Consider the following 14,106-nt stretch of genomic DNA (forward strand, 5'->3'; position numbering starts at 1 on the left):
TTTTAATATTTCAACATTCCCTAGATTCTGGACAGGTCCCATCAGATTGGGATATAACAAATTTGACTTCATTCAAGAAAGGAGGGAGACAGAAAGTAGGAAACTACAAGCCAGTTAGTGTAACATCTACCCTGGGACAATGCTATTATTATTAAGGAGGCTATAGCGGGGCACTTGGCTCATTGCAGGCAGAGTCAACATGGTTCTATGAAAGGGAAATCATGTTTGACTCATTTATTAGAGTTCTTTGAGGAAGTAACAAGCAACATGGATAAAGGGGCACCTGCCGATCTGGTGTACTTGGATTTCCAAAAGGCATTTGATAAGGTTCCACATCAAAGGTTACTACATAAAATAAGAGCTCATGGTGTAGGGGGTAACATATTAGCATGGATAGAAGATTGGTTAGCTAACAGGAAACAGAGAATAGGCATACATGGGTCATTTTGTGATTGGCAAGCTGTAATTAATTGACCAGTGGTTTACAATTTATATAAAAGAGTTGGATGAAGGGACCAAATGTATTGCAGCTAAATTTGCTGATGAAACAAAGAAAGTTAGGAGAATGAGGAGGACATAAGGTATCTGCAAAGGGATACAGATTGGTTCAGCGGGTGGGCAAAAATTTGGCAGATAAGAGTATAATGTGGGAAAATGTATACTTGTCCACTTTGGCAGGAATAATAGATGAGCAGTATATTATTTAAATTAAGAGATTTCAGAACTCAGAGGTACAGAGGGATCTGGGTGTACTGGTACATGAATCACAAAAAGTTAGTATGTAGGTACAGCAAATGATTAGGAAGGCAAATGGAATCTTGTTGCAACATGGATAAAGGGAAACCTGCCGATCTGGTGTACTTGGATTTCCAAAAGGCATTTGATAAGGTTCCACATCAAAGGTTACTACATAAAATAAGAGCTCATGATGTAGGGGGTAACATATTAGCATGGATAGAGGATTGGTTAGCTAACAGGAAACAGAGAGTAGGCATACATGGGTCATTTTGTGATTGGCAAGCTTTGTCAATCACAAGTTTTGCTACAGTTGTACAGGGCATTGGTAAGACCACCTCTGGAATACTGTGAGGAAGAGTCGTATAGACTCGAAACATTAACTCTGTTTTTCGCTCCACAGGTGCTGCCAGACCTGCTGAGTTTTTCCAGCTTTATCTGTTTTTATTTCTGGAGTACAGTGTGCAGTTTTGTACAGACAGTTTTGGTCTCTTTTTTTAAGAAAGGTTATAATTGCTTGAGGTAATTGCATAAATGGGGGAAAACGGTGGCCTAATTTACTGTCACTAGACTAGTAATCCAGATGGTCAGTCAAATTCTCTGCAAGCATGGGTTCAAATCCCAATATGACAGCTAGTGGAATTTAAATTCAATTAACAAAAATACATCTGGAATATAAAGTTCGTCTCAGTAATGGTGACCATGAAACTATCATTGATTGTCATAAAAACCCATTTGGTTCACTAATGTCCTTTAAAGAAATCTGCCGTTCTTAACTGGTCTGGTCTACATGTGAGTCCCGACTCACAGCAATGTGGTTGATTCTTACGTGCCCTCTGAAATGGCCTAGCAAGCCACTCACTTCAAGGGCAATTAGGGACAGGGCAATGAATGCTGGCCTTGTCAGTCATGCCCACGCCTCCTTCAAAACAATAAACAACAAAAAATTGTTCAGAGAAGGTTCATTGAACTGATTCCTGGGATGAAGGCGTTATTATGAGGAAAAATTGAACATGTTAGAAGAATGAGAGGTGATCTTGTTGAAACATATAAGATGCTGAGAGGAACTGACAGGGTAGATGCTGAGAGGATGTTTCCCCTTATGAGAGAATTTAGAACTAGGGGACACGGTTCAAAAATAAGGTGTCTCCCATTTAAAATGGAGATGAGAATTTTTTTCACTTGAGGGCTGTGGAATTTTCTTCCACAGAGAGCTGTGGAGGCTGGGACATTGAGTATTTTCAAAGTTAAGTGAGACAGATTTTTGATTGATAAGAAGGTCAAAGGTTATGGGGATAGGCAGGATAGTGGAGTTGATGCCACAATGAGATGCACCATGATCTTATCAATCGCCGGCGCAAGCTCAAGGGACAGAATGGCCTACTCCTGCTCCTAATTGGTATGTTTGTATGTAAACGCAGTGTGGATGTGTCAGTGTTTCATGAGCATTGCTGACTGTGTGAGGCTCAGTCACAAACCTCACTTGGCTTCCCTGCTGTGTGAATGCGACGGTGGTCCAACATACCCCATAGTTGTTCAAAGTCCTTATTACACACCTCACACGTGAATATTTTCTTCTCCCCTGTGTGAATGTGCCGGTGCTTCACCAGGCCTGATAATTGTGCAAAGCTCTTATTACACACCTCACACTTGAATGTCTTCTCCCCAGTGTGAAGGCGTTGGTGTTCGCGGAGGTTCGATGACCGTGAGAATGATTTGTTGCAAACTTCACAGGTGAATGGTTTCTCCCCAGTGTGAATGCGTTGGTGTACGCGAAAGTGAGATGAGCGTGAGAATGATTTGTCACACACGTCACATCTGAATGGTTTCTCCCCTGTGTGAGTACTCTGGTGTTCCAGGAACCTCGTAGATGTCGCAAAAGCTTTATCACAAACCTCACATTTGAAGGGTTTCTCCCCTGTGTGGATTGTCCGATGAACCAGGAGGCTTGATAACTGTGTGAAAGCTTTGTTACACACTTCACAAGTGTATGGCTTCTCCCCTGTGTGAATGCGTTGATGCCTACGGAGGTTCGATGAGACCGAGAATGATTTGTTGCACACGTCACACTTAAATGATTTCTCTTCCATGTAGCGACCCTTGTGTGAACAGTTGTGCAACAGAATCACCTTGTGTGTTAGGAGATCCGATGAGCCTACAGAGTCAACCTCACGCACCTCACACTTGAACAGCCTCTCACCTGTAGGAATGAGTCAGTGGCTCACGAGGCTCGATGAATGATTGAAGCTCTAACCACACATGGAGCCCACTCACACTTCTTCCCAGCCTCACCCTGACCGATCACCTACAGCCAAACCTTTGGAAAGGTTGGTTCTGATGGAAGGTTCTACACCACTGACCAGTTTCAGATCCGATGATATGTTAAAGCTCCCCTGACCTGACCGAGTTCCAGATGATGGTTTCACTGCCCAAGCTTCTCTGTGTTGAGCAATGCTGTGAAGGGACTGGATATCTTCCCACAGTTGTGCAGTTGTTCCTTGGGTGAAGGTCAAGATCTATCTGTGGTGCCTATCCTCTCTGTATTCTCTGGTGTAGTACGGTGCAATCCTTCTGTAAAACAGGAAAAGGAAACATGATTTCCTCAAACTCCCTTTCCTCCTTTGCTGAAGGGGCTGACTCCTCAGTTAGAGACTTCCACCGTGAGTGCCAGTCTGCTATTCCCCTGTGTGGGTGAATCAGGTGCAAGTCCTTTCTTTATGCTCACTTAACTGTCACACCCTCTGTTTCCAGCAGGGACACTGGATAATGACCAGGAGCAGACAATGTGGCTACTTTCTTTCCTCTGCCCACACCCCTATCTTCCCAGGAACCATGAGGGCAATGGAAAAGACAGTTGGGCAGAGTGTAAAACGAGCTATCAATTCACTATGAGCTCGAGTTGTGCTGGTGAAGACCAATTTTCCCTTACAGAATGTTTTTTATATTAAAAAAACACTCACGAGAAATGTTAATTAAATGGAGTTTTTGAAATATCTCCCCTTTTTCCAAAATTATTTGAAGAAAACACACTGGGCAGGAAGTGCTAGAAACTAAGGAAAATGTTGCTTCAGTGTAGCTGACTGAAGGGTTCTGGTTTATCCTGGGAAATTCGATACACTGCACTCACTCAGACTGCACATCCCAAATTCAGCTATCAGCCACAGCATTGGGCAAAACTATCAAATCCAAGCCCAGGTTTTTAGGGAAAGACTGAGACCTTTTCTTTAAAGAAGGAATTAAAAGTCATTTCAAGAAATGAAATGGTATGATATGGTATGGCAGCTGAATTGCTAATGGTGATGGATTAACAATCCAGAGATCGAGAGTTCAAAGCCAAACATGGAAAAGTTACATACATAGGATTATAGCGCGGAAACAGGCCGTTTGGCCTAATTGGTCCAGGCTGGTGATTATGCTTCACACAAGCTTCCTCTCACCCTATCAGAATATCTTTCTGTTCCTTTCTCCCTCATGTGCTTATCTAGTTTCCCCTTAAAAGGCACCTTTGCTATTCATCTCATCTATGTTGGGAAGCTGAATATAGTACATTTTTGAATTTGTGGAATAGAATCAAAATAAAAATATGAGAACTTTCAGGTTGTCCTAAAAACCCAAATATTGTACTTCAAGGAAGGGAACCTGCTACAACTACATGGTCGTCTACATATGACTCCAGTCCCATACAACATGGTTGACTCTGAACTGCCCTCTGAAGTGGCCTAGCAAACAATGATAAACAATCACTACAAAGTCCAACAATAAGAGGAAAATCAGACAGATCTGGACAATCCTGGCATTGTATCGGAATAAGATTGTGATCTTATTCCAGTGAAATCTGTTAAGTTTCTCTTACCAAGGCCTGAGGACAAGTACCCAAGTGAGGAGAGCTGCCCCACAGACTGGTCAAGTAGCAGTGATACTCAGTGAATAGTATCAATCTGGAAACACCATCACCATCCTCCATCACCATCCCTGGGTATGTCCCATCCCACTGGTAGGTGGGGAAGTCTCAATATTGAATCTGTGATAATGACCAGATTATCTGTTGTTTAGTGGGTGTTGATTGAGGAATTAATGTTGATCAGAACACCAGGGATAATGTACCTGTCCTTCTTCAAAATAGTGCCATGAGATATTTTGCACCCACCTTAGAGAGAGCAGAAGTCTCTGTCTAACATCTCAGCTAAAAGACGGCACCTCTGACAGTGCAGCACTCCCTCACGACTGCACTGAGTGTCAGCCTCAGTGCTCAAGTCCTTGGAGACCACTACTCTGGTGGTTGTGAAAGGCTCTATATAAATGTTTTTTTTTTTAACAAGAAGGTAACAGAGATAGGGTGGTGGGAGGTCTTGGAGGGATTTGAAAAGACAGGAAACATTCAAATCCCAACACACAGACAGAACTGACCATTCACATTCTGAAGGATAGCTTGGCTTCAGGTGAAACAAGTTTAAGGAAAACTACCACTCCCACTGAGTACTTCACCATGTTAATCATCGCTGGGGCAGTAGACTATGGACAGATCCCAAAAATGAGGTGCAGTGAACCATCAGCAGCAGCAGTATTATATTCAACCACTTCTTACAGCCCGGCACAGCCCTCATTCCATGATTATCATCAAACCAATAGATAGACAGTAGATAGGAGTAGCATTGGCTCCCTCTCTGCTGCTTGTCTCTCTGCCCACTGCATCCTCAGTATCTGGGCTGATATGAGGAACTACCCTCAACCCCATCCCCCCTAGTCCATGCAGGGAGGAGGACTGCAGTCTGAAGGCGCATCCTTAGTGCTGCTTGATACACTGAGTTCGAACTAGTGTGCAGCCATTCCTACCCTGCTCTGCGGCCAATTATAGCTTATAACCTATCTCCATTTACAATGAGTCTGTTCCCTCACTGGAAGACTGCTTCACAGTGAGGGTCGGTGGGATAGTGAACCTGAGGGGAATCATGCTGCTCCTACTGAACACCTGGTCACTCTCTGACTGAACACAACAACAGACAACAACAACTTGCATTTATAGAGAACCTTTAACATCGTTCAGTGTCCGAATGCACTTTGCAAGAGTGTTAACAATATTTGACACTGAGGTAATATTAATAAAGAGGACCAAATTAATAACGATGACCAAAAGCTTGGGTAAAGAGGTAGATTAAGGAGTGTCTTCCAGGAGGAAAGAGAGGTCGAGAAATGGATAGTTTAGAGAGGGAATTCCAGAGCTTAGGGCCCAGCTGAAGGTATGGCCACCAATGGTGGAATGATTAAATCGCAGATGCCCAAGACACCAAAATTGGAGGAGTGCAGAGGCTTAAAGCATTGTAGGGCTGAGTTCATTGTCAGCCTTGGCTCAGGAGCAAGCACTCATTACTGAGTCAAAAGGTTTCGAGCTCGTCCAACTCCAGGACTTGAGCACCAAGGCTGACACTCCAGTGCAGTATTGAGGGGGTGCTGCACTGTCCGAGGAGCCGTCTTTCAGATGGGACGTGAAACGGAGGCTTCTGCTCTCTCTTAAGGTGGATGCAAAAGATCCCATAGCACTATTTTGAAGAAGGACAGGGGAGTTATCCCTGGTGAAAAACAAAATTACCTGGAAAAACTCAGCAGGTCTGACAGCATCTGCGGAGAGGAACACATATAACGTTTTGAGTCCGAATGACTCTTCATCAGAACTAAGGAAAAATAGCAACAAGGTGAAATATAAGCTGGTTTAAGGGGGGTGGGACAGGTAGAGCTGGATAGAGGGCCAGCGATAGGTGGAGATTGCCAAAAGATGTCATAAGACAAAAGGACAAAGGGCTGTTGATGGTGGTGATATTAGCTAAGAAATGTGCTAATGGTGACATTAGGGTAGAAAGCAGGACGAGCAAGGTACAGATAGTCCTAATGGGGGTGGGGCGGGGGGAAGGGATCGAAATAGGCTAAAAGGTAGAGATAAAACAATGGATGAAAATGCATTTAAAAATAATGGAAATAGGTGGAAAAAGAAATTTATATATAAATTATTGGAAAAAGGGGGGTTGGAAAGGGGGTGGAAATGGAGAAGAGAGATCATGATCTAAAATTGTTGAACTCAATATTAAGTCCGGAAGGCTGTAAAGTGCCTAGTTGGAAGATGAGGTCCTGTTCCTCCAGTTTGCGTTGAGCTTCACTGGAACATTGCAGCAGGCCAAGGATGGACAAGTGGACATGAGAGCAGGGTGGAGTGTTGAAATGGCAAGCGACAGGGAGGTTTGGGGTCATGCTTGCGGACAGATTGAAGGTGTTCCGCGAAGCAGTCATTCAGTCTGCATTTGGTCTCTCCAATGTAGAGGAAACCGCATGGGGAGCAGTGAATGCAGTAGACCAAATTGAGGGAAGTGCAAGTGAAATGCTGCTTCACTTGAAAGGAGAGTTTGGGCCCTTGGACGGGGGGATGTAAAGGGGTTGCACCTTCTGCGGTTGGGTGGGAAGGTGCCGTGGGAGGGGGTTGAGGTGTAGGGGGTGATGGAGGAGTGGACCAGGGTGTCCCGGAGGGAACGATCCCTGCGGAATGCCGCCAGGGGTGATGAAGGGAAGATGTGTTTCGTGGTGGCATCATGCTGGAGTTGGCGGAAATGGCGGAGGATGATCCTTTGAATGTGGAGGCTGGTGGTTGATAAGTGAGGACAAGGGGGACCCTATCATGTTTCTGGGAGGGAAAGGAAGGTGTGAGGGTGGATGCGCAGGAGATGGGCCGGACACGATTGAGGGCCCTGTCAACCACCGTGGGTGGAAAACCTTGGTTAAGGAAGAAGGAAGACACGTCAGAGGAACTGTTTTTGAAAGTGGCATCATCGGAACAAATGCGACGGAGGCGAAGGAACTGAGAGAATGGGATGGAGTCCTCACAGGAAGCGGGGTGTAAGGAGCTGTAGTCGAGGTAGCTGTGGGAGTTGGTCAGCTTGTAATGAATATTGGTGGACAGTCTATCACCAGAAATTGAGACAGAGAGGTCAAGGAAGGGAAGTGAAGTGTCAGAGATGAACCATGGGAAAATGATGGAGTGGTGGAAATTGGAAGCAAAATAAATAAATTTTTCCAGGTCCAGACGAGAGCACCGAAGCAGTCATCGATGTACTGAAGAGTTGTGGGAGGGGGCTGGAGTAGAACTGGAACAAGGAATGTTCCACATACCCCATAAAGAGACAGGCATAACTGGGGCCCATGCAGGTACCTATAACCACACCTTTTATTTGGAGCAAGTGAGAGGAGTTTAAGGAGAAATTGTTCAGTGTGAGAACAAGTTCAGCCAGATGGAGGAGAGTAGTGGTGGATGGGGATTGTTCGGGCCTCTGTTCGAGGAAGAAGCTGAGAGCCCTCAGACCATCCTGGGGGGAATGGAGGTGTAGAGGGATTGGATGTCCATGGCGAAGAGGAGGTGGTTGGGGCCAGGGAATTGGAAATTGTTGATATGATGTAGGGTGTCAGAGGAATCGCAGATGTTGGTGTGAAGAGACTGGACAAGGGGAGAGAGAATGGTGTCGAGATAGCAAGAAATGAGTTCTGTGGGGCAGGAACAGTCTGACACGATCGGTCTGCCAGGACAGTCCTGTTTGTGGATTTGGGTAGGAGGTTGGGAGACTATGAGGTTGGAAGCTGTGGAGGGAAGATCTCCAGAGGAGATGAGGTCAGTCCTAGAAACAATGGCTTGATGTTCCGTGATGGGGTCATGTCCAGACGGAGGTGGGAGGAAGTGTCTGTGAGTTGACACTCAGCCTCTACGAGGTAGAGGTCAGTGCGCCAGACAACAACAGCACCATCCTTGTCAGCAGGTTTGATGACAAAGTCAGGGTTGGACATGAGAGAACAGAGTCCGGCAAGTTCAGAAAGAGACAGGTTAGAGTGGGTGAGAGGAGCAGAGAAATTGAGATGACTAATGTCACGGCGACAGTTCTCAATGAAAAGATCAAGAGCAGGTAAGAATCCAGAGGGAGGGGTCCAGGTGGAGGGAGAATATTGGAGGCGGGTAAAAGGATCCATTGAACGGAGAGAGGACTCCTGCCCAAAGAAGTGAGCACAGAGACGAAGGCGGCGGAAGAAGAGTTCAGCATCGTGCCGAGCCCGAAATTCATTGAGATGAGGGTGTAAGGGTATGAAACTGAATCCTTTGCTGAGCACTGAACGTTCAGCATCATAGAGGGGAAGGTCAGGGGGTATGGTGAATACTCGGCTGGGGCTGGGATTGGAAGACGGGATGGGGACAGAGGGACGGGCAGGGGTGGAGGGTCCTGGATGGGCGTTGGTGTCGTTGAGTTGTTGGAGCTTGCGTTCCTTTGCACCTGAAAGAAAGAGACAAAGTTTCTTACTGAGGTGTCAAATGAGACGAAGAATAAAATGAAACAGGGGGCAAGGACAGCTTAGAAATAGGGTGCGTCGGTGCTGCTGGAGGGAGAGGTTGAGTGTGTTCATATGGTGGTGCATTGCACTGAGTGTGGATCTCAGGATGCGATGAGAATAGCAGTCTGAAGAGTGTTATCTGTCCCAGAGATACCTGTAATCCTGGATGTGTTTGAAACATGAGGGATGGAACTTCAGTTGAAATCCACGTGGTTAAGTCGGAGACGGAGACAGTCACTGAGGAAGGAAATATGGCTGTGAAAATGAGTTCTAATAAACACCTTGTCAAACACCAGGAGAGAAATGGAAAGCAATGAGGGTGAACAGGGCAAAAGAGACAGGCGGAAATCCTGTTGGAGAGAAGAGCAATACTTCTTCAATGCAGGCATTCCTTGAATAGAAGTGGCAGTCAATTAAACACTAAGATAAGAGCAAAAAACTGGATGCTGGAAATCCGAAACAAAAACAAAAATACCTGGAAAAACTCAGCAGGTCTGACAGCATCTGCGGAGAGGCGCAGAGTTAACATTTCAAGTCCAACTGACTCTTCATCAGAACTAAGGAAAAATAGAAAAGAGGTCAAATATAAGCTGGTTTAAGGGTGGGTGGGACAGGTGCAGCTGGATAGAGGGCCAGTGATAGTTGGAGATAACCAAAAGATGTCATAGACAAAAGGACAAAGGGGTGTTGACGGTGGTGTCCACACCAACATTAACCTCTCAATTAATACCACTAAACCGATTTTCTGTGATATCTGGTCATTATCACATTACAGTTTCTGGGAGCTTGCTGTGCATACTGACTGCCAAGTTTCCTTCATTACAGCAGTGACCACACTTTAAAAGTACTTCACTGGCTGTAAAGTTCTTTGGGACATCTGGTGGTCATGAAGGCTCTGTTTAAATGTTCCTTTTTTTCGAAAAAAGGAACAGAGATGGGAGGTCTTGGAGGGATTTGAAAAGACAGGAAACATCCAGATCCCAACACACAGACAGAACTGACCATTCACAGTCCACAGGATAATAACCAGCTCCCAACACACACACAGAGCTCAACAATAGGAAATCAGCAAGAATCCTCAGACACTCTGCACCTCCCAGATAATTACACCTCACCTTCTCATACTCAATAATGAACCATCGCCTCAGGATAGGAAACCATCAATACAAGTTTTGCCCCTTCACTCACCAACTCCTCACTTGGTTTTCAGTCCCTACAGGAAGTGAACCAGCTGTGGAAGAGGAAGAGGAAACAATGAGCAGAGTGGGTGGGCTCTCTGATTGACGTCTCTCACAGCCAATCGAGATATTTCTGGAGTAACATGAGTTTCCTGAAGCTTGGGAAACTGACCAGTGAAATGGAGGTGACTTTGAGCAGCAGATCAGGTGGGGATTTAAACTTGTCATTGTCCCATCTGAATAAAACCTCACCTTATTGCAGCTGCTGTCTCAGTTCCCCTGGTAAATGTTTGACAGAGATTTCTAGTGTGGAAATAGCATTCTTCATCCTCGGAGGCTTTGAAGCTGATAATCACAGTGGGATGTATAGCCTTGGATGTGTTTGACAGCAGATCAGAAGAGGAAGATCCACAGCATCCAAGGTAGCCATGACGTGCAGTGGTGGGAGCAGCCCATGCACAGGAGAGTGGGGCACAGGACAAAGACACACAGAGGGAAGCAGAGAGATTAACCCAGTTATTATATAATGTCTCAGTCACTCGGAGTCAGGTGGGGCTCACTGCTTGAGCATATGTCCCAGGAGTTGGTTTCTGATAACCCTGCCCCATCTAGGGGGTCACCTCACCTGTGGAGTTTCAGCTCCCCTCAGCTCCAGTTTCTGAGGCTCAACATTCACTTTGTCTGGTTCCTCTCCCTAGATGTCCCAGTCCATTCACCTCTCCTGGTTGGTCTGCTGGCTGTCCCAGTCTAGACCATGTTTGAGAGTGATATTGTTCAGCATGCAGTACAGTGGGATAATTGTGACCATCCTCTCTCTCTCTGGGGAATACTGCGATCCACCCCCAGGTGTAGCCCATACCTGAAACAGTTCAGCATCCCACTAGCTTCTCTGTGTCAGCTGCCTCAGAGAGACACAGGCATCAATAAATAACACCAGCTCATCAGTGTGTGGTGCATGAAATGGTAGCATCAGGTGACTCACCTTTCCTGAATGTGGGTGTGATGCCCAAGTTCCTGATGATGAAAGCATTGTGGGATGATCCATTGTGAGTGATGTTCACATGGAGCATTCTCAGGCAGCCATTATACACTACATGAAGGAGGGGAATTGCTTTCTGTACAGGTAGCTCTTTGAGTCTCCTGGGTGACCTTCAATGCCATGCAAGTGTTATCAATCACTCCCAGCACCTTGGGGAAACAGCTATTCCATTAAACTCCAGTGACCTCTGTTGCTGCTCTCGAGTGTTGCATTAATTTTAATGAAGTCATTTACTCTCCTCCTATCTCTCTTCTTCCTCCTTCCTCCTCCTCTCCCCCTCTTTCTATCTCTCCACTTTCATTCTCAACCTCTCTCCTCCCCCTCTCTTGCCTCTTATCTCTCATCCTCTTTCCTCCTCCAGTATTATAAAGATGAGAGGGATAAATAGAAAGTGCACCATTTTAAACTCAATCATAAATCTTAAAAAAACAGAAACTCTATGCGATTTTTAAAAAATTTGTTCAAGGTATGTGGGCATTGCTGGCTATGCCAGCATTTATTGTCCATCCAGAGGGCATTTCAGAGTCAACCACATTGCTGTGGGTTTGGAGTCACATGTAGGCCAGACCAGGGAAGAGCAGCAGATCTCCTTCCTTATAGAACATTAGTGAATCAAATAGATTTTTACGACAATCAGCAATGGCTTCATGGTCAGACTTTTAATTCCAGATTTTTATTGAATTCAAATTTCACCATCTGCCATGGTGGGATTCAAACCTGCATCCCCAGAAAATTACCTTGTGTCTTCTGGAATACTAGTCCAGTAATAATACCACTATGCCACCACCACCCTCCCTGCCCCATAAATTAATATTATTGAGGTAATAATGTAATGCTGACTATATTAAACTATTTCTCCTGTGACACTACACTACTGAAATAAATTATCTGTGGGCCTGTAGTTTGCTGAAATAATTGCTGACCACAGCATGTAGACTGGAGTCATGAATATGACCGACTGTTGGTGCCTGAACGCCCAAAAACCCTGAGTGTAATTTGAAGAGTCACCTCAAACAAGGGCAGCAGATGCATGGGAACACCATCACCTAAAAGTTCCCTACCAAGCCATTCATCATCCTGGTTTGGAAATGTATCGCTATTCCTTCACTGTCGCAGGGTCAAAATCCTGGAACTCCCTCCCTAACAGCGCTGTAGGTACCTACACCACATGGACTGCCATTGCTCAACAAGGCAGCTCACCACCACCCTCTCAATGGCAATGAAGGATGGGCAATAAATGCCGGCCTAGGCAGCAATGCCCACGTCACGTGAACGAATGAATAAAATAAAATCTGAAGAAAACAGCAGCAAAACCACAAAGAATCTTCTGAACAAACTTGCTGGACCTACATGGGGAGCTGCAGCCACAACCACTCCAGACAGCAACACTCACCCTATCAGACTCCACAGAATAGTACTATGCACCTGTCTGGCAAAGGTCATCACACACACATCTTGTTGAGACTCAGTTGAACTCAACAATGTGCATCATAACAGGAACCCTCCACTCAACTCCTCTCCCCTGGCTTCCTGTCCTCACAAACATCACTCCCCCACACATCCACTGACTGACGGAGACCCACACGCTGGTTAAAACCCTCTGTACTGACCTCATTACCACTCCATGATGACCTATTCAACCCAACTACTGCCTGCCTTCCATCTCAGCGCCCTATTTTTTTAAATTAATTTATGGGATGTGGGTGTCACTGGCTAGGCCAGCATTTATTGCCCATCCCTAATTGCCCTTGACAAAGTGGTGGTGAGCTGTCTTCTTGAACCGCTGCAGTCCATGTGGTGTAGGTACACCCACAGTGCTGTTAGGGAGGGATCTTGATTACCAGGATTTTGAGCCAGTGACAGTGAAGGAACACGGTATATTTCCAAGTCAGGATGGTAAGTGACTTGGAGGGGAACTTCCAGATGGTGGTGTTCCCATGTGTCTATTGCCCTTGTCCTTCTAGATGAGGGTTTGGAATGTGCTGTCTAAGGAACCTTGGTGAGTTTCTGCTGTGCATCTTGTAGATGGTACATACTGCTACCATTGTGCGTCGGTGGTGAAAGGAGTGAATGTGTGTGGATGGGGTGCCAATCAAGCAGGTTGCTATGTCCTGGATGGCATCAAGCTTCTTAAGTGTTGTTGGAGCTGCACTCATTCAGGCAAGTGGAGTCTATTTCATCACACTCCTGACTTGCGCCTTGTTAATGGTGGACAGGCTTTGGGCAATCAGGAGGTGAGTTAATCGCCACAGAATTCCTAGCCTCTGACCTGCTCTTGTAGCCACAGTATTTATTTGGTTGGTCCAGTTTAGTTTCTGGTCAATGGTAACCCCCAGGATGTTGCTAGTAGGGGATTCAGTAATGGTAATGCCATTGAATGTCAAGGGGCGATGGCTGGATTCTCTCTTTTTGGAGATGGTCATTGCCTGGCACTTGTGTGGCTTGCCACTTATCAGCCCAAGCCTGGATATTGTCCAGGTCTTGCTGCATTTAGACGTAGACTGCTTCAGAACCTGTGGAGTTGCGAATAGTGCTGAACATTTTGCAATTCAACGAACATCCCCACTTCTGAAATAAAAGCAGAAAATGCTGGAAAACCTCTACAGGTCTGGCAGCATCTGTGGAGAGAGAAACAGGGTTGACGTTTTGAGTCTGTATGACTCTTCCTCAGTAGAAATGTGATGGATTTTATACTTTTTGAAAGGGATGGAGTGGGTGAGGCAAAGTAGAAGGTCAGGGATTGATGGGAGCTCAGGAGAGAGCCCCACTTCTGACCTTATGATGGAAGCAAGGTCATTG

At 45.6% G+C, this 14,106-nt stretch overlaps 1 protein-coding gene across 1 annotated transcript in view; it reads right to left on the reverse strand.

Moving 5' to 3' along the window:
- Positions 1–1,837: 1,837 nt before the first annotated feature.
- Positions 1,838–14,106, reverse strand: part of LOC121291236 (zinc finger protein 271-like) — a 40,717-nt gene continuing 28,448 nt past the window's right edge. Inside the window, exon 4 of the mRNA XM_041212313.1 lies at positions 1,838–2,935. Coding sequence (XP_041068247.1) covers positions 2,202–2,935 — 734 coding nt within the window. The 3' untranslated portion in view covers positions 1,838–2,201. The remainder of the gene's footprint in view (positions 2,936–14,106) is intronic.

This window comes from Carcharodon carcharias, chromosome 19 (assembly GCF_017639515.1).
Source record: "Carcharodon carcharias isolate sCarCar2 chromosome 19, sCarCar2.pri, whole genome shotgun sequence".
NCBI lineage: Eukaryota > Metazoa > Chordata > Chondrichthyes > Lamniformes > Lamnidae > Carcharodon > Carcharodon carcharias.